Source organism: Dufourea novaeangliae, unplaced genomic scaffold, assembly GCF_001272555.1.
Source record: "Dufourea novaeangliae isolate 0120121106 unplaced genomic scaffold, ASM127255v1 scaffold89, whole genome shotgun sequence".
Taxonomy (NCBI): domain Eukaryota; kingdom Metazoa; phylum Arthropoda; class Insecta; order Hymenoptera; family Halictidae; genus Dufourea; species Dufourea novaeangliae.
Window position 1 is genome coordinate 4,316,251 of NW_015373988.1, and position 27,354 is coordinate 4,343,604.

General features: G+C 36.4%; 1 protein-coding gene across 1 annotated transcript in view; it reads left to right on the forward strand.

The window, feature by feature from the left end:
* LOC107187502 (neurotrimin-like) overlaps positions 1–27,354 on the forward strand; it is a 173,761-nt gene that overhangs the window by 70,823 nt on the left and 75,584 nt on the right. Inside the window, exon 2 of the mRNA XM_015575621.1 lies at positions 18,237–18,334. Within this exon, the coding sequence (XP_015431107.1) occupies positions 18,237–18,334 (98 nt within the window). The remainder of the gene's footprint in view (positions 1–18,236; positions 18,335–27,354) is intronic.

The window sequence follows — 27,354 nt, forward strand, 5'->3', positions numbered from 1 at the left end:
GTATGTTGAGTGCCTCCGTCATCAAATTTTCGATTAACATTTAGTCGATTTTCTAAAAATTTCGGACGAAGATGTCAACGAAGATTGATGATAGGTGAGTTCCGGAAGGAACTCTACAGGCAAATACACGGCGAAGAAAGTACGCGAATATATTTCAAGGATAAATGGATTACAGGGCGTCGTACGTCTACTCTCTCCAAATAAAATTGAATAACTGATAGTCGAAGCGCTACACGGACGTAATATTTCTGCGATTCATTCATTATTGACGACTGTCGCGACCGTACACCAGAATATTACTTTTATCTATATACACAGAGCACCTTCAATATCTCACTTGTTTTTGAAGATACAAAAATTGTGAGACGAAAGTATTATTTAGTTTGAAGAAGGAAATACTATGATAGGCAATCATTTTTCTGAAGGTCATATTTCTTGAAATTTTAAGGTTATCGATGTTTTTTTTTAAATGGGACTACATATTTTTATTAGCGTGGCGTAATAGTTGAGATCAAGACCAATCCAATGACCTATAACAGTGTGACCTTCGTGTGACCTTGAGTACGAAAAACCCACAAATCTATGAGAGTATAATTTAAATAATAAAATAATTACGATAAGGGGATTAGTGCAAAAATCTATCGAGGTTGATGGACATCACATTGAGCATTTATTAAAATAAATTTTCTGCAATTTAAAAACAAATGAGAGGGTAAGAAAAATGAGGTTTTATTATGTATAATAACATTATAATGGAACAAAAAAAGTTGTCAAATTTCAACGGATGAAAAATGACATTAGACATTTATATGTTATATAATGTACACAAAAAAAAACAAAAAAATATTTCTTTGGTAATTTTTAAATCATTTGGGAATGAAAGGGTTAGCTTAAATACATAAGAATGGCAAATTTTAGGGTGGTTGAATAATCATGCCACGTAGTGTACGGTGATTCCTTAAAATTCACCTCCAAAAGACATAAAAATAATATTAAAATCTAACGAGAGCACAGTTACGGGAAACAGCTAGTCGTTCATAAGTACTTTATTTCCGAATATCCGAACAAAGATTTTCGTTACTTTCAGATCACTCTGTACGACAGCGCTACAGATGGCCAGTTTCATCGACCGAAGTACGACTATCGTGTCGCTAAACGGTCCTGAATGCGTCCTTCTGACGCAGTCAGGTGTTTCGAGCGTCGATTCACCGTGAACCGGTTCTTAAAGGCAACATCCGGATCTCGGGGCGTTGGCAATTACGATTTTCTCGCAGCGGTTTCTCGTAAAGCCGCAATTGTTAACGGTACAAAGGGACCGGGGGCAGGCGAGATCGAAGCGAGGGTCTCGTTAATTCCGATGCTAATGCGTGGCGAACAGATTAGATTCCGCAGGCGAACGCCCGGAAGCGGCATCCTTTTTACGGGAGAACGTAGGTGGCGACAGATAATATCAGCCGGGCGAGCAGTTATCGTAGACCGGGTTTCTATCACGCTACAATAATTCGTGGCGTTGGACGGCACGCGAAATTAACGACGACGGGTCATCTTCGAGCGGTTCGCGGGCCTTGAACCTGGAGAAATGATAAACCTGTTTGTTTATTTGCAGTGTTGTGTCTATCGAAAAATTCACTTCACTCTGGAAGATATGGTCCTCGACGAGATAAAGCGTGGTCGTAAATTTTCAGCGATCTACACTAATTAACCCTCCGTGACTTTCGCTATTTTGTCTGCTTTCATCACTCTCGTAGGTATTTTATGTTTAGACCTACTTTTTTTTTATCTTATTGGATTCTGAAGAAACTGAGAAAATTTAGGGATACTTCCTAGGACCTTTACTAGGTGATCTAATATTTTTTTAAGTTGATTATTAAATGGATTTTGTATTCTTTGTGACATGTACTTTCGAACTACGTGTAAAAATATGCGATTTTGTCATTAATTCATAATCAATCGATTTTGTTATCGGATATATTATCTAGATAAAGAGTTTCGAATAACGAGTAAAAGATAAACAAGTATTTCGCCATTTTTAATTGAATGAACGTAGAAATTCCAATTTTTATAATTAAATAATATTTCATTATGATTTGGGTATACATTTGGCAAACAATTATTTAATCTTATTAATTGTTTCAAGGACAGAATGACGATCTTCGATACTGTTGCTATTGATTAGGTATTATTCGAATAAAATTGTGTGCAACCTCTGTTCAGTAATTCCTTTGCTGACAGGGTAACTGTATATTCTGTTAAAAATTGGCAATATTTGAAAGAACTTGAAATTCTCGTAGACTGTTATCGACAATAAAAAGGTCAAAAGTATTTTGAATGTGAATTGACATTGTACGACTTTGATCGTAGCTAGAGCTCTTTATCTTGCTTTTTATCTCTTAAGTAGCTGCTTCGACGCTCGGAACATGTTTACTTTTACATTGGAATTTTCAAACGTACAATTAAGGGTATTAAAAGCAGGTAGCGAATGACTATAGAATTTTTCCATTTTTGTCTACCTGACAGGGACTGTATAAGAAGGCAGCTCCGTAAATTCAGAGATTAGTGTATCAGCAGTGACAATACATGAAACATGTCTGTCGGAAAAGTGCATTTACGATATCGCGTCCTTTTTCGAGTTCCAACAAAAGGGAATAACAAGGTTGTAGCCACTCAATGTTTGTGTCATGTTTTTGGTGGGGATGGTATGTCAGAACGTATTTGCCGACGTTCCTGAATTTTATAAAAGGTGATTTCAGTGTTGAAAACGAACTTCATTCAAGAAGACCTTCGCAAGTGTACCGTCATATGCATTGGGGAAGACTAGAGAACGAGCCATTTCTAAGCATAAGAACGATAGAGAACTTGGGTATGGAACCACAAACAATTCCAAATTATATATATTATCGTATAGAATTCGTACTTTAGAACAGAAAACGTGGCTTGTGATCTGTGATAATTATCATATATTCATTTGTTCGACATAATGAAACAAATTAAGTTACATATATCTCGCGTTCATAAATTTCCGTGATGTTTGTTAATTGATGTCCGTTGAGCTTTAATATTCTGTAGACAATATGTATTCAATATCGTCAATATTTTTCTAATGATTCTTCGAGTTCTGCTTCGCATTTAATAAGTGTCCTAATGCTTAAAATATTAATTATTTCAAGAAAATTACTGAAATAGTAAATTTTTCTATTAATGGGGGGAAAAGTAGAAATGTTTTTCTGAACAATTTACAAGCTACCGGTTCCAATCAGTTTTCACAAGTAAAATATACAATGTCTAAAGCTCACAATATAAAATATAAGATGTAGATGTTCGAATATCACTATTTCAAAAAGATTAGTAAGTAAAATAGTACATTTTTCTACTGATAGAAAAGAAAAATAGCCAATCAGATTCCACCAACCCATTAACAGTTTATCTCGAGTGTCACTCTGGCACGACGCACTTATCATACACGACATAATTATTAAAAAGATACGTGTAAAACATGTTTTTTACATTTCTTATTATGGATAGTAGTACTTTACTTTTATATTAGTAAAAAAGATATATATTATACATTAAATTACTGAAATACATAATTTTTTTACCATATGTAGTAATTTTATTCGACTGTTAATGGGTTCAAAAAATAGTGTGAACAAGGCTCACAATACAAAAGACAATCTGTAAATGTTCGAAAGTCACTATCTCAACAAGATTGCAGAAGTAATAAACTTTTCCACTGATTAGAGGGAAACATAAAATTTTTCGCGAACGGGCTACCCGTTCCAATCAGATTCCATAAGAAAACTTCCACCGAGGTGGCGCGCCATTGCTCGTACCAAAGTATCGGTCGCTACGGGGAACGACCGAGAGGACCGTGTGGAACGGGAAGCTGACTATGAGTTTCTCCGAAACAGGATACACTTTCAAGAGCATCATCTTTATTTCCGGTGGCCGTCGAACGTAGAAAACTTTCCGGGCGTAACGTGTGTCGCTATCGGTGCAACTTTTCCCGTTCAATCTTCGGCCGCGCCCCGTCGTTCATTTTTCGAAAATTCGGGTCGTGGCCAGATTAAGGCAACGGACGCGTTGCATTGTTCATGGGCATAATTCCAGGAATGGTTCGGTCGCGCATCGGGAATATCGCCGTTTTACGGGTCATCGAGGCGGCTATTGATCCCTCGATCTTGGATAGAATCGTTACGTTTATTTCCAAAGGAGTGCCCCGAGCCTCCATCAATGGTAATACGCGGACGTGACGGGATTTGAAACTCGTTTCCTTCCTCCCCTTGCCTTTCCGCTCTTGTATCTTTCTTCGTTCTCCGTTCCTCCACACCATGGATTTACATAGAGCCTCTCCCGGGTCAAGCGGCGGATTAGAAATCCAGAACGTCTTCGCGCGGAACAGTTTTGGCTCACCTATGCAAACTGTCGAAATGGTCCATGACTCGTTCCGATGAAGGATCGAATGGCCATCGTCGATATTGATCCCTCGAATTCTGTTGGCTTGTGCGTAGAAATAGGCGTTTATTCACACGACGTACGCTTGCGGAAACGGTAATGCATGGGTGGGAAAAGGAGACGGCTGGTCAGGGCAGCTTTTCGTAATGGGGTGTATCCTGTGACTGGACTGCGGATGTTTGTGGGTTTGGAGGATCCTCTAACTTGCAGAACGCATTTGGATAAAGGTTTTGATAATACTATTTGCATATTATTATGTTACGAATTTAAGAATTTAAAGTAATTACTGAATTTTCTGTAGTTACGGAACTTACGGAATTTGCGGAATTTACAATAATCAGAAAATTTACAGAATTTACAGAATTTACAGAATTTACAGAATTTACAGAATTTACAGAATTTACAGAATTTACAGAATTTACAGAATTTACAGAATTTACAGAATTTACAGAATTTACAGAATTTATAGAATTTACAGAATCACAAGTATCAGAAGAATTACAGTAAAGTTACAGGATATAAAGCTCTGCCTAATTTTAATGTGCATATGTTATTATTTAAAGTTGTGAATTTTCATAAACTTCCGTAGCCTACTTATGATCTACACGTAGTGACTCACATGTTCGTTCGCATGGTTCTGAACGAACAATAGAGTGTAAAAATTATGATTGCACTTGATTCTTTAGTTTCGTTATCCTTTTACGATGTATTTTTTTATTATTTTGAATTAAAATTCTTCTATCTCCGAATATTATAGTTTTCAAAAATATTTCCCACAGTAATAAAATTGTTGCTCAAAATTTTTGTATAGCTTTATTATTTATTATTGGGTAAACCTGAAGGTTTAAGGAAAGAGTCATCGGAGGGTGATGGAACTTACATACATATCAAGTTGATGTATACAGAATCAACCGTTTGAATTAAGCTATTTTGGCGTTGAGAGATTCGAGGATTTCATGGACCGACCTCATACTGGTATTGCCGTTGAGGCTTTCTGGTGAAAGCTCTCTGCTTTTAGGAAATTATTCCAACGTTTCTCGAACATTGTAGCCAGTTTCATCAGGGGTCAAATGACATACCCAAAAGCTTCCACAGTAATATTTAGTATTTTTTTGCTGTACAGTGTATTAATAGAAGTTCTATGATTTCAAAGAGAGCATAGTGTAGTGTAATGTTCATTTAAGCATTTCTTTTTCAAAGATTTGAGTTGTTTCATACAATTGTATGTTTGTACAATGCATTGGTAGCTAGTCCATGTGTTATCTAATTATTCTATATAAAAAAACTAAAATGTATCTGATACTAATAATTTTATTTTTTGCACAAACTAAACTTAATTAAATATTACAGGGTCTCTATGTCCGATGGATCAGTTTATATAGGTTTATATCACTTTATATTAAGAATATAAAGAAGTAAGCATCATTATAATTAATTTTCCTCTTTTTTTTATTAACCATGAAAGAAATCTCAACTCTTTGAGCAAGAGTGCGAACATATACATTCGTATAATTGATGTAACGTAAAATTCGGTCACTTAACACAATGATTTTTCGTTACCAAGAATTTATTATTCCTTTTACATTATTCATGAAGCCATGCATGATAATTACACTTCATATGAATTCCATGCTGCATCATGTATTTGATAAAATTGCACAACATTTAAATTATAATTTACTAAAAGCATTTCGGTTAATTACATTATGTAATTAATAGAGTGTTCTCGTAATAGAATTAGAGGTTTTAATATTTTATAATTCGATACGCTAACAGCTATTTATGACGAAGTGTACTCCGTTTGATACTTTAAAGTGGCTCGAGTTTGTGGATAGTTCCATCCGAAGACATCTCGTTAGCGTTACTTTAAAGAAGGATTAACTTCTGCCCGATGAATATCCTATGACACGAAACTAACGTGTGAGAAACGAAAGCTGCATACAGTCGAAGAAAATTTCGTAAAGATATTACATTTTTCTATAAAGATTCTGTAATATTAAATTCGAACGGTAAAAACATCGTGAAAGGAATACACAGAGCTTAAGGCGCTCTCTAATCAAGGTGTCGTCTCGCTGATGCAAATTATAGATATTATACACGGTACTCTGCACACAGAAATCCTAAACTAGCGTTTACCATCGTGTGCACAGGCTGGAATCTCATGAAATCGGATACTTCAGAGTGCAAATAAACTGAAACATCAATTAACATTGCCTATGCCGAATGTTTGAGGAAGGTACATCAAAACGGAAGTCGCTAATGACGTGAAAACTCGTTCAAGTTACATTTCGATGCATTTACGTCACATTTCTCCGTGTTCGTTCGAACGGAATAATGATTTTCGTTTATTCTTCTGTGAACACGTATTGTTTCGAATGGAGCATAGCAATTTAAGATTTTTTCCATACAATTAACCTCCGTGTTGCGTTGATAGTCACGCGAATCGTTTAGTTGAATCGTTTAACCGAAGGGCAAATTCATATTGCTGAGACAATTGAAAAGAAGAATAGCAAGGAAACTGTTGTCTATTTTATCGACTGTATTTGAGACTTGTGATGAATGTCTGAGATTTCACATGATTGTCAAAATGGAATAACACGGTTTCGCTTTAACATGATTAAATAATTATGTAGTTTTTGGAACCTAACCCCATTTTCCAAATATACAAGCTGTTCACGAAAAGGGTTTAAGATTTTTGGTGTTAATATAGTAATCATTGAACGAAGTAAGAAAAGTCTAATGAATGTAAGACCTAAAATTAATCCTTTCGATGAAAAATATTGAAGTTTCTTTTCATATTTCTTACAGATTTTCCATACGCTTTTCTTCCATTTAAATACAAAACTCACATCTACGGACCAGAGGTCGACGGTAGACTTTGAAATATTATTCATGAAATGCATATTCGCCATTTCCATGTTAGAATAATAGGCGGATATTGTTAACTACGCGATGGTATCACTAACCGTATTATGGATAAATACAGAATACTAGAATACATTCATCAAATAATCTTTGTTGATATTGTAATATGTGTTGTCATACTACCTAAATCTAATGTACCTTCAAACTAATTTTTCTGTTTACATTCAACTGTATTGTGAAGTGACTTATTTACAAAATCGAACGTTAGTAAATATAAAAGTTGATTTTACATCGAAAGGATTGATTTTATGGTCTATGTTGATTAGAGATTTTTCACTCCATTCGGTGAGTACTATAAACTCCTAAAGCCTGTAGGCCCTTATTTTCAAACACTCTGTACATACATATTGATTCTTACAAGGGAACATACCGTCCCGCACACGTCGATTTTAATGAAACTTATATAGGAGATAGTACTTCAAAAATATTTGAAAGAAGATCTACGAAAAATAAACGAACAATTTAAATTATCAATATATTATTTCAACAAATAGTTTTTTCTTACATTCTCGTATGTGATTGAATTCCCCATTCAAAGACACACAATTTAAAATAAACCATTTTTTCCTACTCCCTTTAGATTCCAAGATATTCAAAAAAATATATTTTCATCCCTCAACTTTGAGGACTGCTACCACCCCCTTAACACAGACGATGGCCGATATAAAGAAATACGTGTCAAACATTTTTTGGAGAATTATCTCCCATATAAGTTTCACTAAAATCGTTTTACGCTGGTTCGGAATGTTCCCTCCTTAGTTTCATACAACACGAATTCGCATAAGACAGCAGTTCTTCGGAACCTGATCACCGTGTTATACGAGGCAGTTACCTGTACCATGAATTTCGCTTTAATATCAAGAGGTTAGAGTACCAGCCACTCGAGGTATATCGAAATATATTCGGTTACCTCTTTTCCCGGCTGTTTTTTTTTTCTTTATATAGATATTCTCCAAAGTGTATACATCAATAAGTGATTTGCCTTTCTTTTTCGCTGGAAGACCGGCAAAGGGTTAAGTGGGTTATCCTGCGAAAAAAAGAATTGAATATCGCGGTGAAGGTAGGAGTTTAAGGCATCCAATTAAAAACGAATCGTACGCCGAGGGTCTATTCCAACCGCCACCGGTGAATGAATTTCGCGTTCATTCCCCGGCTGGAATAATTAGCGTCGTTTTGAATAACTCCCCCCCCCCACCCTTCCCAAGCTGGCGGTATCGATTTCGTTTCATCTTCGCGTGCTAATTTTTGTTTCCGCTGTACGGTTCGCTTAACAGACACCGGATTAGACGATACTTTAAGGAGCTCGCCGGAAATGAGCCTCTAATTTTTCATGTTATCCTCGTCGTGAATCCCGTGGTATTAATAGGATCCAGCCTCGACGACCCAGAGAACTCTTTCACTTAACCTCGCGTACTGTTCGAGTAATTGTTACGTTGGTATTCATCAGGTAACACCGGGCTGAAATTAAAATTGAATTACGGTACTGTATTACCTTATCCACGGGATTCATCTGTACGTTAGTGCCCTCCTTAGCTGAATTGTCCTAATTAACATTTTCAAACTGAGGTCTCCTAATTTCCTTTGTACGTCTTTTTCCTTACTTATCGTAGGACATTTTAATGTAGGATACTGTTTAAATCATGTTTATTTTATTTATTAAATTAAAAATTAAAAGAACACGTGGACTTCCAAATATTTGGAAAAAATCTTGAAAGAGGATAATTTGTTATATACCTCATTTTGCCTAACCAGGGTAGATTGTTGAAACGCAAAAAAATTACTGAAATTGAACGACTAGTGCCGAATCGGACTGACGCCCAGCGTAGAACGGCCGATGCAGAAATTAACGTACTCAATTAATTACTTTCTGTATTGAAAGTCGTCCATCGTTTGGTGAAATTCGATGCGTCTCGTGAAAATCAATCATTTCTGTTTTCCAACGTAACAACTGCCTAAAAGCACATAGGCTATATCGTATACTACGGCCGAGGGTTTGCGCAAACAACAGCGACACGACCGCTGACCAAATACACCGCGATGGATTGTTTCCGCGTTCTATTTCATAAATGGACGTTACGTGAGCACTGCGTGGCCCCCCTCCGTTAATAAACAACGAGCCGTTATCATTTTCGTATTTTCGACTCGTTCAGATCACGGCGCCACTCGCCATTTGGCTAGTAGTCGATTCCCTCTGCGGGGGGTGGTCTTGTTTACAACGTAGTAAATTTTTGGCACATTCCAACGACAGTGTTTTTTTTTCTTTTTTTTTTTCGAGTATTGAGAGATTCGTGTCGATAAATCGACGCTGTCGCGGATGGAATATAAACTCCCCGGGGCTGTTGAAGAAGGCGCGATTTACGGCGACGAATCGACGCGCTGAAATTAATGGACCCGGAGGATTCTTCGACGAAGGAGCTGCTTTTCCCGTGTTCGGTTAGAGAAAATATATTTCAGGCTGATTGCTTAGTTTAAAGTCTATATAATTGTATAATATAATCGCGGTATCGGCAGTTGTAAGGCTGAAACGAAAAAGTTGAACAAGGCGATAAGATGGCCGCCGGATTTGAAGGAAGATGTTAGGTTAGGTTGCATTTAGCATTATGAAATCTTAGTTGCATTATAATTTATTTAGTTTTAGAAGTATTTGTATTGGTCACGAGTACAGGGATAGTGTAAATATTTCATTTAACTGAAACTATCTTGAATATCCACCCTAGTTATACCAATAGGAAAATGACTTTCTTAACCCTTCAGTTTCTCTAGGCACCTGCAGGTGTCGTCTTTTACTTGGCCTGTGACATGAAGAAATTAAAAGTTTATAGGATCTAGTGAACTCTAATGAAGAGTTTAGTACTTATTTCAACATTATAGGTAATAAAATAGCTGGTAGGAGTTTTGGTCTGGTCCATCTTTCACGATATACTCACAATAAACAGTTTTCACAAAATCTCTTCAAACTGTTTGTTTAAATCAAGAAAGATAGGAATTAATAGAATTGTCTATATTCAGTTGCACTTTGAGCTTTGAGAATTCGAGGGATAAACGTAGAATAAGTAGAAAATATAGAAATATAGAAATATGGAAAAATAGAGAATAGGAACCTGGATGTAATGTAAATTGTAAGTACTTCTTGAACTTTCTGCTTGGTAATGACTTCTATAGCTTAATAGAGAATGATGGTAACTATTATTAAACAGGTTGGACAAAATAGTGAATTATCCATCGATAGACTTAATATGTTTAACGAAAGTAATTTATATGCTACCATATACATGACTTTCAACAATATATTAGTGTGTTATTGAACACAAGTATTTCGGAAAGAATTTTTTCACCCAACTTTTCCCCAGCAGTAGTTTAATTTGTAACGAAAAAATTCATGAAACAAGTAATGAAAGTAAAAAAAAGTATAGAGAATATGAAATATCTGTCAAAAGGAAACTAACGATACTTGGCTGGCGTACCTTCCAGTATTTTAATTCAAATATCACCAAAACCTTCCGAAGTGCAGCTTTTCAGGAATTCCATCCATTCATTGTGTCGATTGAAAAAGCGCCACACTCGAAATATTTTTCAAATCCATCTCCATTCGTTTCTATATTCACGATAAAAATCAGTTCTACCCGACAGAGAAGTTCATGTGTGCATAATTATCCGCGAATTTCAAAATCGTTCGACTAGCATAATCATCAGACCTCAGATTTTATGCACCTATTTTTTTCGTGCAACGCTCCAATGAATGGACACTTAACAGGTTTTGTGATTATTGAAGTCGAGTTTTAAATAATAATAGTATTAATAAACATTCGGCACATGATAATTACATTTTCTAATATCTATACTAATTTGAAAAATTGGAAAAGTGTAATCAATTAAATTAAAAGGGAAAAATACATTTTATCAGCAAATGAACATTAATACGAAGCAAGGAACTGAAAAAATCAATATTTAATCGTGTGTTTATATTAATAACGTAATTTCTTTTGGTAGTGTTCAATTATTGGTGCATCTAACCGAACTAGTGGAAAGGATAAAATTTAATTTCCCTAATTCTCTATTTAAGTCCCACTGTTCGTGATCAATCTCTAAAACTTTGAATTTGTATAATAATCCTCGATCTAACTGTCGAATTACTCGTTTCAGAAATCGTGCAATAACTTTCACCTCGGGAACGAGCCTATTGAAGCACACAATTAAAAATATCTCGAACGTCTTATGAATTTCCGTGCGGGACCGGAAGTGTGTTAAAGAATCGGCTCGAACGTTCCGTGTAACAGGAAAATCCGATTTCACCGCAATTAAATGCCGCTCGGTATTAAATAAGTAGCCCGAGCTTACCAGCAGCGACGCGCAATTCAATTTCTACAGCCGTGGGATTTCTCTTGATACTACGCTCAAGGATTCTCGGATGCACATCCCGGGGATATTTCGCTGTTTGCCCCTTTTCATTCGATGAATCGCCAACCTCTGCGGCGGCGACATTAATGCCATCTCGTCGAGTACCTTTTACTTTAGGTGAAGCCCCGCAGCTGCGTCGAAGCTCGATTCTGCGAAAAAAGAAGGAAAAGTATGTAAAACGACGGGACGTTTATGCGTGATTCTACCGATCCGGGCGAGCACTTTTCACGAGTGCGTCTTATTGTCGATGGAGGGGATCGGTAATTGATTCTTTTGATGGGTCGTTTGTGTGGTAGCGAGGCAACTGTTGCTCCAGTTCCATGGATACCCTTGCAGCGATGCTATTGGTAGACTATGGAAGTCCAGGCAAACGCAGATTTTTATGAAGATAGGCGTACCTAATATGGCGTATGCAGGTTTTCAGTTGAAGGGTAAATGATATTTTTTGTATCCAGTTAGTCTGAGATAAACAAGAAAATTTTTTGCTTTCTGTACTGTAGGTTAGAATTGTTAAAATCCAAAGATTTTCGATCGTTCAAATGATAGAAAAAAGAGACAAGCAAAAATCAGGATCGTGAAAAGGTGCCCATAATATTGTTTACCTGAGAAATATTAATTAATTCGTGTACTCATGAAATTTTAAAGTTATATTTATATGTGTGTTTGTTATTTTGAAACGTATGAATATTTTGGAGGATTTTCGTCAAACTTCTTTTTTAATGGGATTATGTTCAAAAAAATATCTTTATTGTAAAAATAAAGAAATACAATTTCAAAATGTCTATATTATTATAGTACGAAGATATATTATTTTTTGGGACGATCACGTATACATCCTGGGCAAACAAATTTCAGGTCTGTACCTTTGCACATTTCGTGGTCCCATCTGTAGCAAATACGGCACTAAAAGGTAAGCGATATTGAGTGCACCTCTGGTAGGCGATATTCAGTGCACGTTGGTCAAGACACAAAAAGAAGCTGTTTCCGTTAACAGAAACGTTTGAACCGATGAAATTGCTGAAGCGTGTCATTAATTACCTAGGTACACCCAGTAAATATTCATGCATTCATAGAATTTTTAAACTTGCCTTCTCCCAATTTCACGTAAAATTGTCAAAGGGTCAATAAATGTTGACGCTATCAAGATTCACCGAAACACATTTTATTTACTACACGTTGCTCATATGACGTTGTAATCTTAGTATGTCTTCGTATACATGTTTGTTTTTTAACTATCGAATTTACCTAAGATAACGTTAAAGATTTGGTGTACTGTTTATATCGTTCTTTTACATATCATGATAGTCTGAGGGAACTCTGCTTGGGGAGTGTATACACAGAGTTCCACGTAAGCTCTTTTACACTGTTTATGAAATAAAGTTTATTCGACGGTTTCTCGATCTTTCTTAACGAAATGTGTAATATCTTTGAGGTTTATACTGTCACTCTAGTTAGCTGGAATTATATTCATAAGCTTCCCGCTTTTGAGGAATTATGAGTTTCCTTAAAGCGGTGAGCTCTGGTATTACAACCCCCAAATAAAAAGGTCAATCATTTTCATCGCTTTTCTGCTCTATAAATTGTTGCTTTAATATTTTCTATATTAAATTTAGTCTAAGCGAAAAGTGAATTAAAGAAATATACTTAAATATCGCTTGATCGTTATATAGGGTGAGTCAATAAGGACTAGTATTTAAAATAATTCGTCACCTATTGGCTGTATCAAAAAACATTTTAACGAAACATTGAGCATTTTACGGGACGCATCAGACGGATATAATTTCATTTTTCTATACATATTTTACTTTTTTGAGATATCAAGGTAACCTTCAATTTTTTCCAGGTCAATGCATCTTTTTTTTAATACCATCCTGTATATCTAAATTGCTAGTGCCAAATTAATTTACACGTTCCTCTGGTAAAGAATATTTACCACGAGGGTTAAACAGCAAATAAAAAAATTAATCATTTTCAAAAATTAACATTTCATTTTGCGTACGATTCTCCCGTGCATTATACTGAACGGTAACAAGTTTTGCTACTTCCATTAGAGCAACATGATGCATACTGTGACAACTTAACAGCAATCGACGTGTAACGTTGAAAGCGGTATAATTATATGTTAAAACTGTTGGCATGTGATCCAATTACCGGGAAGTATTTCGAACCGTACTGTCGGAATCCAGAAGACTTGGCTGACAATGCACGAGTACGCTCATTGTATAATTATCGCGTGTATATTATACGTTGTCCGGGGAATGAACGTATGGCGCTTCGCGTACCGTCGTCCTTAATCCACAAATCTGAGATAATTGGCTGATCTGTATCGCCCGAGCGCGCTGCCCTTCAGGTGGTGCTTTCGTAACGGTTGCGTTGATACAAGAGGGGGAACTGTGGCACTGTAACGAGTGCCACTACGATTATCGTATTTTCCCCGGAGCGACGATAAAAAAAAAGAAGGAGCGGCTGAAAATGAGGCAATAGCTGTTCCCGGGAGTGCTCGTAATTACACATAAATTCGAGAACAGCTGCCCGGAATTGACAGAATATCAATTTGTAACTGGGACTGTACCTATTTCTGTTCTTCCAACGACATACTGGGGCTACTTCCGGTCCCTGTAATGGCGTCGCTGTCATCGTAATCCGAAAAATATACTCGTTCGACGCTTTCTCCCATACTATTTCCTGTTTTAACGTCACTCCAAGTGGTCGTGAGGCATGCAGTTAAATAAACAATCGAAAGACTTCGAACTTTCGGAATTTCCCCGTTGTTTTTCTAGCACGACGATCAGTTTTATACGTGATTCTGTTACGGTGCTCCGAGACTATTTCGATCCAATCGCGGTTCCGTTTCCCGAAAAATGTTTTTATCTCCGAGAGAAGTATGAGAAAGATGATGTTCATATGGGTGTTTAACTATTGTTGTCGTTATTTCTAATTTATAACTGAGCTGAGGACTGTAGCGCGGGTCAATTACTGGAAACCTTTCGGATTGGTGCAAGGGTATCCTCAGTTTATCACATACGCTGCCGTTCAAAAGTTTGGAAGCAGTTAAATAAAATTTGGAAAAAACAAGTTGCAAATCTTTTACTACGATTAGAGGCTTAAAGTAAGAAAAAACTTGTGTTTATCAAATTTTTGTTTCGTAGAAATGATCACTTTCATTTTTAAGATAAAGAATTTTAAAGAAATTGTGGTTAGCAAAAGAGACTTTATGCTAAGTAGTGAAAATATACTATACAATTTTTTCACTGGCTGTTACTTTCAATGTATTAATAAAGGATTATTTAACTAAAAAATATAGGGTGCTTCTAAATTTTTGAACGGTAGTATACATGTATATGAGCATGTAGCCACAGCTTTAAGAAATCATAATTTCCAAAGGAATGAAATACACTCGATGAGTGTTTGAAGACTCTTCTCCACTGAATATTAAATATTTTCTAAACTAATGGCCATATGGAGTTAAAACAAATATCATTGGCTTCAGAATGACAAGCTCTATCGATGTGCTCATTATTAGAAAGGGGACCTCGCCCTGTAAGTGCCGAGGATCCTTCGACCCCTCATCGAGCATTTACTGTATTTCTTTTTCGGGGCATCAAGATGCAAAACAGTTTTATATTAAAACGCGACTTTTTGTAAAATTTGTATATGCACAAAATTGATGTTGTCGACTTATTCCAGCAATTTTCCGAACAAACCTTGTACTCGACCGAATGTTTGAAGGAACCAGTATAGTTAGAACGTAATTTGTGCGACGCATACATACGTAAAGAAGGATTTAATGTATCTCTTAATTGAACATTGGAAATCAATCCTGTTGGCTCGATATCTGATCTACGATTATGGAAACAAACGTGCGTCAATATCGGTCGGTCGGACCACAGTTACCTGGGGCATCCGCGGAAACGTAGGGACGCTGGGAAACGCGTGTAATTGACGTCTACGCGTAATAATAACAAATCGTGTTGACAACAGGACAGTGAAAAATAGATGTTTGCCGGTCGATAAATCATTTCGTGCCTAATTGATTCGCACGTCCCAGAATATTCTATTAAGATACCGAAGCTGTTGTTTCCACGATAATAGACGAACGCGCAGTTACAAGGTGATTAATTAATTTTTAACAGAACGAATTTAGGAAATAATATTCGTCCACGTTCAGACTGCATAATTATTATAATTACAACGAACCAACTCTTCATTTGCTTGTTCCTGTAATTGCAATAATTTATACGCGCAAGAAACATTTTTAATTACCTTTGTTAAATTTGTTTCCATTGCGGTTACAAGGGTCTCTTATTTATTCCCAATTCAATGGTAACAACAAATCTGTTTTTAAGAATACATACTATCGGTTCGTGAACTTCATCGAAGTACGACCAATATCCCGTACTAGAACGGAAAACTTCCGAACAAATATTTTCGACGATAATCGAGAGCCGGTTGCCCGAAACTGCAAGAACCAATTTCATTCTACGAAAGCCCACGATAAACTGCTGGAACCGAAAAGAAATTCCTTTGATATATATTATACATCTGTCTGTGGAAATATCTCTGGAGAATATCAGCTAAGATTGAGCAACCGTGATCTAAACTTTAAACGAATTTGAGCTTAAATGAATTTACTATCGTCGAATAATCAATAACCAATAAATCTACTTCTTGAGATTGGTACGTAGCATTGCACTTAAGAAACTTCGATTTTCTTCAACTTTCTAAATTGTTCAGGTCATTCCCAAATGAAACGATCAATTTTGCTGTGTATGCTCTATGAATAGAAGTAAACAAAAATTTGACGCAATGGTAGGTTTTGAAACAATTTATTTAGAAGATACAAAAAGAAATTGAATATGAAGAAACTAGCTTTTGCAGGTTTCATCAAAATTTTGATTTTTTCGTTCCACCCTAATAATTGCACTCCTCCTGAAATTTGTTGTGCTCCAAATGTTAGCCCCCGTACATCGGTGAATTTCGTTCCACACAGGACTTGGAAACTGGAAATAGATCAGTCGAGCAAACAACAGGGACACTTCGTGACCACTCGCACTTAATACTCCGTTCCCGTAGGTTTCGGTAAATGGGGCGAAACTTTTCGGTGTTCTTACGGGACGTAAAGCCACCGCGACGTTTAATTACCGTTAACGATATCGAAACGTGGATATTGTCGGACGCGCACCACGAATGTAAACCAGTTAAACTCTCTGCAGAGGATCCCGGAAATTAATGTTTATAGGCGGCAGCTTGCGTCTGAGATTGTGTCTTGCCTCGTTGCGAGGATCAATATTTCCTTAGAAGACGATCAACGTCTAATTACCGTTTACCGGCTTAACAGCGGTGTCGTTACTTGTTACGATTTAGGGAAGCCCGGTCTAATATCGGAGGAATTTACTACCATGCAGGTTCGTTGTGTTATCGGAGATGATCTCGTTGCCGGCTCCACCACGGGCCTTCTTGACGTTGTATTACACAGGGTACAGGTGTGTATTTGTAACTGGAATTTACGCGGGAGCCGGGCACTTCGTTGAACTATAGCCATTTTAGATAGGAGATAATCATTCATCGTCCGCATAGCTTCTGCGTTTAGGTTTGCAGAATTTATCTCGAGATCGAATCAGAGCACGATGTAATTTATACAAGGTGTCCCACGTAAAGTGTTACAAGCTGTCTTCGTTTTAAATTATTACAGGTCTCGAAGCAGACCTGGGCACTTCTGTAATGATATTATTTAAACTATGATTTCAAATAACATGTTATTTTATTTCGTAATTCTTTCCATTGCTGTGATCACGTCTGAAATAACATTATTTGAAATATTATTTCGAATAATATGTTACTTTATTTTCTAATCATTCGAAATGATTCTTCGAAATAATCGTGAAATTGTTCTTCGAAATTATATCCGCTAGGTCTGAGTTTGCTTTATTGACATTTTTTCTGAAGAGTAAAAACTAGTAATAAGAATTTCAAAAACTTCCATAATAATTATAGATTATTTCAACGAGTTCTAGTACATAAACCGGAATTCCTAAGTTCTCCGAAAATTCGGTCGATGAACTTTCTCGATCTCCCAAATGGGTCTGCTTAAGTCGCTGGGAGTTCCATATTTGTTCCCACGGAACACGGCGGTGCGATGGTCGTGCGGCTAACTTCTAAGATGATCGAACCGCGTTGTTCCCCGGTGGTCCATGGGACAAGGATCTCAACATAAAGAGGTTAGGCTTAGTCGCTGCTTGACCCGCTTACGTTAACTCGGCCCATTCACACAGACGCCGAGCTGCTCGAGTACTTTGCCAAGTTTTGCACGGCCCCGTTGGTCTCTGAGCTATATAAGTATAAGTAGCAGTAAGTAAGCAAACGAGTGGGGACGAGTAGTGTGTATGTACCGCGGGTTATGTGAAGTGGCTGCCTGTGAGAGAGAGACGGGACACTCAAGTCGAGGGCCTTTCGTGTTGCAGATTTACCCAGGTTCGGCAGACCGTTGAACAACCTGACGGTCTCGGTGGGTCGCGTGGCCATTTTCACCTGCATCGTGGAAAACCTTGGCCCGTACAAGGTAAGACCGCGTTCACCACACCAACCCCCGAGGATCAACCCCGTTATCACGCGTCGCTGCGACCGTTTCGCGATTACGGCCGTGGATATAACACGCGTAGATAGCATTGAATAAAATAGCACCGTCCTACCATGTGTGAAACAACAATTCCTTATTCCTATTCTAGGATAAAAGACCCATTTACTGCCACCTATCGAGGTACTGTTATCTTAGACTGGTTTACTTAAAATGACAGAGAAACGTTGTGAAGTTATACGTAAAGAAAATTCTGCATGCAATTAACACTAGAACTACCAAGCAAGTCAAAATGACTTGTCAATACACTCTTACAACGATGAATACATTTTCTCAGATCTTTTGCACCTTTTATTACGATATAAAAGTGAAGAAATTAGTCAATTTCTTAATATCTTAATTTTCAAAAGTTTTTCACGTTTATTCAGAAACACTAGAACTACCAAGCAAGTTAAAATGATTTGTCTATTCACTTTTACAACGACGATTAAAATGTTGTGACAATACATTTTCTCAGATCTTTTGCACCGTTTATTACGACATGAAAGTGAAGAAATTAGTCAATTTCTTAATATCTTAATTTTCAAAAGTTTTTCACGTTTATTCAGCGATCGAAGCAAATATGCGTTTATCGTCGGTAGTTCTAGTGTGAAAATTGTAACTCGTAGGATAGAAAGAACTGGACTTAATTTCCTTTTTTCATTCATTTTTGTGAAATGGTAAACAAATTTTAGTTGATCGGAAGAAGCGAAAGGGAAAACAAGGTACTAACGAAAAGACTATATTTGTAATGTTGGAGCTAGTAATGTAATAAAATGTAATGTTTTAGGTAATATAAAGATCGTAGAAAGTAATATTGATCATAGTTCAACGATGGGTTAGGTTTTTCACTTCAGTTTTTGGGTGAGAGTGATTAATTTTCTATTACTGTGAAATAATTTTTTACTATTAGTGTCTATTAATGTCACTAATATTAGGTATTTAGGTATATGAGGTGACAGTATTTGGTTAGGTGGTAGTAATTGGGATGCCAGTAATTCGATCGAACACGTTTTACGGGCGTCAGTAATAGCTTTCGAGATATATTTTTGAAACTAATGAATTTATAAACTAAAGTAGAGGTTCAGAACGAACAACAACGTTTTCCTTGAATTAAACATATTAAATAATAATAAATACAATTAAAACTTATGTTTTTGGTCAGCTAATACAAAAATTATGCAATAATGTCAGTGTTATTTCTTACAGTGTCAGTAATTGGGTTTTTTACCCTATGATTATACTGGCTCGTGGCAAACTGCCAATTCGTCGCCCAAGTTCGTAACTGTTCTAACTCTATTTTAACGAAAAATTCAGTTAATCAATCTACGTGAGTCTCATTGGTCCAACGAATACAAATTCACCATAATATAAAAAAAATTAAACCTAGAAAACAACAAATGTTTTTTTAAGTCCAAACTTCAAAATTTTGAAAGTTTTTGTTTCTTAATGGTTATATCTATAAATACTAACAACAATTAAAAATTTATGTTCACAATAAGATAAAACTTTGTTAAATATTTTAATAAATAACTATTCAGTAGATGATATTATAATATTTATTTCAATTAAAGTGAAGCAATATACAATCATAGTTGTCATAATTTGTCTGTTTGTATATAAATGTTGAATTCAATGCTAATTTGTTATCAGCCCGCGAATACACCGTGTTCACGATTCCAATAAATTGGACTCCGTAAGAGGAATCGTGCCTCATCGTTTTGACATACACTGAAATATATTATTTCTTCTTTCCGTTTCTCTTCCAAGCACCTCGCTGTCTCGTGTATTCTCAGCGTCGTCCCATGAATAAGTAATACCGCTCCAGATGTTAATTCTAAAAGCAGGAAAAAAGTGTTCAATACTAGAACCACCAAAGCCATCGAAATAAGCGGTTCGTAAATTCTCATAAAAATGATTAAAACGTGATAGCAGTGTGTTTCCTGAGATTCTTCGCAATGTACAAGCGAAGAAGTTTGTTAACTTATTGATTTGTATATTTTCAACAAGTTGCCCTTTTATAAAAGTGAAAAAAGTAGAAACATATTCTTTTGTACACCTGTTTTTACATTCTTTGTGTTTTCTTTTATAACATATTTATAATTGTTGGATTTTTCCCGATACGTTTAATGAAAAATATTTTAAAAATGCTGTTGTTCCGTTTGAAAAACAAAAGGTAACATTCATTTCGCAGCAAAAATGCAGATAAAGATGATTTAAACAAGTTATGCACACTTAAATATAGTTCAACTCTTGTTTAACAAAATTTTTTGTAAAGTTCAAGGAAAGTCCTGAAATTTCGTAGCAACACTTACGTGAGACAGTCTGCGTACTTTTAGCAATTGTCACATTAAAATTTATAGGGGGAGATCCCTTAGCCTGGAACAGCATCTAGTATCGGACATTAGCTACATGTTCAACACTCGAAATGCGAAACAGTTAAGGAACAGGAGAGAAACTTGGGAAATACGTCTGAAAAGACAAATAGACCCAAGCAGATAAAGCAACCATCGACACCGAAAACCACAAACAAAGAAACTGTCTGTGTAGTTCGCCCAGAGTATAATGATAAAGACTGGATTCAATGTTCAAGCTGCCAAGAATAAGCTCACGAGGTTTGCCCCAATATTCCCGACTGCTCTGATGCAGACCTGGGCACTTCTGAAATGATATTACTTGAAATATTATTTCAAATAACATGTTATTTTATTTCATTATTATTTCCACGCCTGTGGTCATTTCTGAAATAATATTATTTAAATAATGTTACTTTATTTTCCAATCATTTGAAAGCATTCTTAAAAGTAATTGTGAAATTGTGCTTCGAAATTATGTCAGGTGACTCGGTCTGAATTTTGGTTTATTTACATTTTTCTTAAGAGTGACACCCCTCTTCCATCTTCTACAACAGTGGAACGATTATTTTCTTTTGCAACAGTATTAGATGAACCCAAGCAATAATCTCTGACGGATGAGCTTTCTGAAGAACAGGTTCTGCTTAAAGCAAAGTGCTGTAAATTTCTTAAAAGAAAATCTTTTTGTTGCCTATTATTTTGGGTATTATTTCTTTTGCTAAATTTAAAATACATAAGTAGCAAAATAAGTCATTATTTGAAATTGCTATTATTTCAAATGAATCGGTAATATTTCCATTTTCAAATAACAGTATTGAAAATAAAGTTCCGAAAGAAATTACTTCAAATAGTTATTTCTTATTTTCATTTCAAATAAAATTTGCCCAGCTCTGTTCTGATAATTACATGAAATATATAATATCAATATATCACAAATTTTGTGATTGTTTTAAACTATTTTGAATCTGTCCTGCGTTAGGCTACTTATTGTATAGGTGCCATTCAATGTTCTTTTAAAACCATATACCAAAGTTTAAAGTTAATTTAATTTAAATATTATCATACAGTTACTTTGCTTACATTGATTTCTATTTTTGTTAACCTGTAATCAATGCAGAATAAAAAAAAACGATATTAAAACTTTATTTATCAAAGGAAAATCTCAAGTCTCCTCCACTAGAGGAACTCCTCCTACTTGTTGCCATCATCGGACCATACAAGACATCTCCCACGCTTCCGAGCGAATACGTCTTTATTCTGCAAGATACAGACTGAATACCATCAAACAATCTATTCCTAAAACACACCCAAATCGTCCCACAAGCTCTAATCTAAACAATCGGCGGCCCAAGACAGTCATCGTAAACCGAACAGTTCTACTAAGCTCTCAAAAACGTGAGGTCAAAACATACCCATCACAGGCGTCCGAGGGTTAAAGCACGGTAACGTCGGGCGGGGATAATCGTGTATAATCCCCAAAGATTGCAAGGCGTGCGTCCACACAGAGAAAATTCAGTCCCGTTTCCCGGAATTTTCCCAAAAGTCTCGAGTGGCGGAAAAGGGGAACGGTGCGAAACGAAGATCGAGCGGGTCTAACAAACGGTACAAATAAACCCGGGGGCCAGAGATTCGGGGGTAAGAATATCCGTATCCAATGCGTATCTAGGCGACTCCATTTAAGTAGAAATAAAATCCCGCGGGGTGTGAGTTCAGCAGTTTGTTAAGCGGTTCCCTCGGCCCCTTTCTACCTCCCCCTTTTCTCCCCACATTCTCCTCCCTCCACCACACCACCAAACCAATACTTTTTATCCGTCCATTCTTTTTTCGCCTCCGGTTCGTTCACTCCTTCCTCCGGAGGTCGAGAGAGAACATCCCCTTCGGAAGGCGAGTTCCCCCCTCCCCCATTTCGATTCGCTAACCCTCTTAGCCCAGGTCCTTCGTCGCCCGCCAGCCGCAAGGGTACGAGTTATAGTCTCCCAGATAGAACAGTTTCGGGGGAGGGGACTATGTTTCGCCAATAAAAATGCGCGCCGGATTTGTTTTATGGGGTCGAGGCACAATAGCACGCCAGACGTGTGTGTGTGTGTTTGTGTGTTTTTTGTGTGTTTGTGCGCGGGCGGTCATAGTCGAAATCGAATCGATGCATTATCTTTTACGCAGGTAGCCGAGGACACTGTTCATTCTTTCGCTTTCTCCGGAAATGAAACTACCTAGACCCGGTCGAGGGGGGTCTTTGAGAAAAAAAATTGGGAAAATGAAAACTATGCTTATCCAACGAGTCGAGTCAGGAATTGTAAACAAAGGAAGGTGATGACCATTCAGGTGGGACAGAAATTGCGAATGTTTTCGTTATTTTTAGTGACTCGTCTCGTTGGACGGATCGTTGTACCATTTTAGCGGGACAAAGAGGCCTTCCCTCCCACTCTACTCTTGGGATAAGGGAACAAATGCCAGTGGTCGGATTGATGCGCTTCAGTGGAGTCGATGTCTTCGGTGCGTTAATTTCGGAATCGTGGGGATGAGTCTCGTGGATCTTGTGTTCGGAGTGGTAGTGGTTGTGGTTGGTTAATTTCGTTGCAAAAGTGTAATGGGTAAGTTTATTTTTTACGTACTGAATCAGGGTCCGATGCTTACATTTGAGTAGATTAAACGTGATAAGGATGTTTCGTTTTAGAAATAATATCTAAAATTGCTCGTTATTTATAGGTTTTATATAAGAAAACATTTTAATAAATTATGTAGCATTTTGTGGAAGGCTTGGGATGGATACATTTTGACTTTTTTTTAATCTTTTCTTTTGAGATATCAAGGTGGTCTTGAGCTTTTTCCAAGCACATTTCATTTTTTTTTAATAAGTTGATCCTGTCGGTGGAGAGATGAATTCAGCAAACTATAGCATGATGGTATGAAGAAAAGGTGCATTGACCTTGAAAAAACTCAATGCTACCTTGATACCTAACAAAAGAATAAGATATAAAAATATCAAATTGTATCCATTTGATGCGTTCCTTTCAAATGCTGCATAATTCGTTAAAACGTTCTTTGATACAACCCAATAGGTAACTAGATAGTTTATGTAGATTGTTCTCATTGATTCACCCTGTATATAGGGGCGCAACCAAGCGTGTGGATTCATTCAGTATTGAGTGCCCGATCAGTGAACAGTGTTAATCTGTTGTAATGTTAAGTATCATTTCATCTGGATTATTATGTTGTGTTAAATACTAACGTGTAGTTTGAGGAAGTGAAAAAAGTTGTTTTATTTGCAAAACTTTTTAATTGGTTAACTCTCGTGACAATACTTTTAGTGATTGTTTGGTAGTCTATTGTACAAGTGTGAGTGCTAGGACTCCCACAGACAATATACGGTTTGTTGTATGACCAGTATGACATACATCGCCTCGACGGCTGGAATTGCCGTTTGGACAGTCGAAGCGACATATATTGTACGAGCAGTCGTACGACAAATCGTATCGTCTGTGGGCTGCTTTAGACACGTTTCTTTTTGTGAAGTATGTGGTGGAAGTGTCGAAGATAAGTGATACAGTAAATGGTATTGTATTGGGCTGAAAGGAAAATTTTTGCGTTTTCTTTGAGATGTCGCTGTAACAACTTATGTCAATAATTAATTCGTAGTTACCCTTTTGCTTTCACAATTCTATCATGTACTTTTTGTACAATCGTATATTGAGATTCTCGGTTCTTTTATTGCTGTAAAAATGATTCAAAATTGTCAGGTAGTAAAAGTGCATATTCGTCATGTATGACGTTATGAGTCACGAAAATGACTGTTAATCCACATTGTTGTCACAGAATCAGTAGGAAACATTTACGAAATGTATGGAGAAGGCGTCAGTATGGTTTGACTGTGTTTGAGGTGTTTGTATGGATTTTGGTATAGATGCTGCACGAGTACGTTTTGCGCAGCCAAAGGCAATAGACGTAGATGATTTATAGCGATAAGTGCCATAATTCATCGCCTTATTATCAGAGTACTCACCACGGTTTAATGTGTTTCAATTAGGTACGGTTGAAACACTCCATCGTATCTACCGACAAACACAGGAAAAAACATTCCGTTCAACTCAATATACAATGATTAAGAATAATATAATAGGTATTCGGTATATATTAAATTATTTTAACAGAATTGTTCGAGTTTAATAAAGTAGATTTGAAGAAGAAAGAACTATAATTGAATTTTTAATAGAATATTCGTCATTACTAGACTGCAGATTTTTATGCAAATTTAGATTCCATAAAATAATTTACTGAAATTATATGAAGGATTTGTTTTCTTTTTTAACGATTTCGTTAGAACCAAGGTGAAGCAGAAATCATACTTCCTTTTCCGAATATTTCTTTCCATATAATTTTTTCGTTAATATATCGTTAACAAAGCCTCGGAGAACAATTTTGCTAAGGAAAAACTTGTTCCAAATCACCCCACGAGTGACCTATTTCAGGAACCTACCACACTTTTGTTACACCTTGCATACATACTGGAAAAGTTAAATATTGAAATCAACCAATAAGTATTTTACTTCGATTTAAGGGAAATTAATAATACTCATGTTTATTAATCACAGTTTAAAATCACCAGGACGAGTCTGTGAAAAGTGTGTAAACATTATAGACTACTTGACGTTAGTTTTTTAATTAACAGTGACAGCGATGTTGATGTGTTGAATCCCACGGCACTGGAAGTATTAATAAATTATGTTTATACGTTAAAAAAAACAGTGGTTAACTCGTAGGCATAACTTAATAATTATCAAAGTTAATATCGATTCATTTACACCAGAACTACGAAAGCAGTCAAAATAACTGTTTCGTAAACTCTCATAAAACTGATTAAAATGTCATAACTAAACTACGGATTTTATGCATTTATAGCCTATAGGGGTCTGCAAAATACAGTAACATACAAAACTTTCATCAGAACAAATCAGTTTTCTATTTTATTCCGGACCTAGAAAGAAATTCCTACACTTGCTCTTCTCTGTATAAATTGCTTTAGAAACAATGTATTTCCTTCGCTCTATTTTCAACTTTTGTTGCAATACATAATTGAAGAAATTCGTTAATTTATCGATTTCTCTATAATCTGCAAAATGTCCCGTGTCTACCAACGTGACAGAACTAGAAACACTTTCATCGTCGGTGGTTCCAGTGGTTAAGAAACCGAATTCGAAGCGACTGTCACCGGAAATACGGTGACGGGAACTGAAATCGCGTAAACTTCACGCGACAAGTGAATATTAACCAAGGGTGGGTCGGTCCCGGGGTTTCGCGAAGTTAATCCCCATTCCCGCGCGATAATTAGTACACTTACAAACGGGCTCGGCAACTTTGATGACTTTATCGGCGGTTCGACGCGTTAATGTCACCGTTAACTTCTTTGGGAACGACCGGTGGGGGTCAGGCGGCGTGGACCGTTTATAACAATTTCTGGGGCTTGATTATTTCGGGGCTGAAATTTCTGGCGGGATCACGAGCGACTTATATTCAAGGCACGAAGCATTTAAACAGCGAGAGGTAACTTTCTCCATTAATAAACAATTTTGTGCTTAAATTCGTCGAGGCGGACGGGAAATATATTACGCAAGCAAGTGTATCCCGTCAGAGCGTATTTAGAGGGAATTTAACTATTCCCTTATGCAGACTTTGTTAGTATAATAAATAATTACTATTCATTACTGCCTTCTTTTTCTTTAGTCAATGTATATGTGTAAAGAAACAGGAAAATATTTTATATAGGAGACGTGGTTTTCGAAATTGTTGTTCATCGATAATTAACGTGTATTTACCATGAAAATTCTGTAGTTGGTACGTTCGTTTATTAGAATATAAATTGAATGAATTGAAATTTTCACTTCCCAAATTGAATTCTGTGAACGGTAGTCGAATTTATTTGTTTAATACGTACAGTCGTGGTGCAATTGTTTTTCTGTTTTAATATGCAGAGTGTTAATAAAAATGTGGGACACTGTCACAAGGTATATTCTGCATGCCAAATTTGGATGAAAATCAAGAATGAAAGAAAAAGTGAATTAAAAAATAGGAGGGGCGTTCTTCAACTGTTTCACGCGATGGTTTCATTCATTTTATTTTATTTCATTCATTAGTTTCACTACGCTGTTTGTATCGTATAACGCACTAAATGTACTTCACGCATATATTGTCTATATTTCCAATAATTAATAATTTGCAAACGAAGTCTCGAACGCAATTTCATCATTTTTAATTTTTGTTTTAGTTGGGCATGTTGAATTCACCCTGTTAAAGTGTTCCAAATGTTTATTAACACCCTGTATTAAGTAGTTGACTGTATTAGAAGCAACCGCTAATTCTACTTCCTTTAATATTTTATATTCGAGACGTCTCGGCCATACATTATAATATCGTCAGAGCAAATAATAGATTTTTATGGTGCCATAACTATACGTTTAGAAGTATTAGATCCGTGACACCGAGTCGAGCGCACGTGCTCTCAATAAACTTTCCGAGCAATTCTTCCGAAAATAATATCTCGACTGAGGATGCATTATTCTATATTTTCTCCGTATTTTTTCGTGAAAAATCACCGTATCCTCGATCGTACGTAAATCG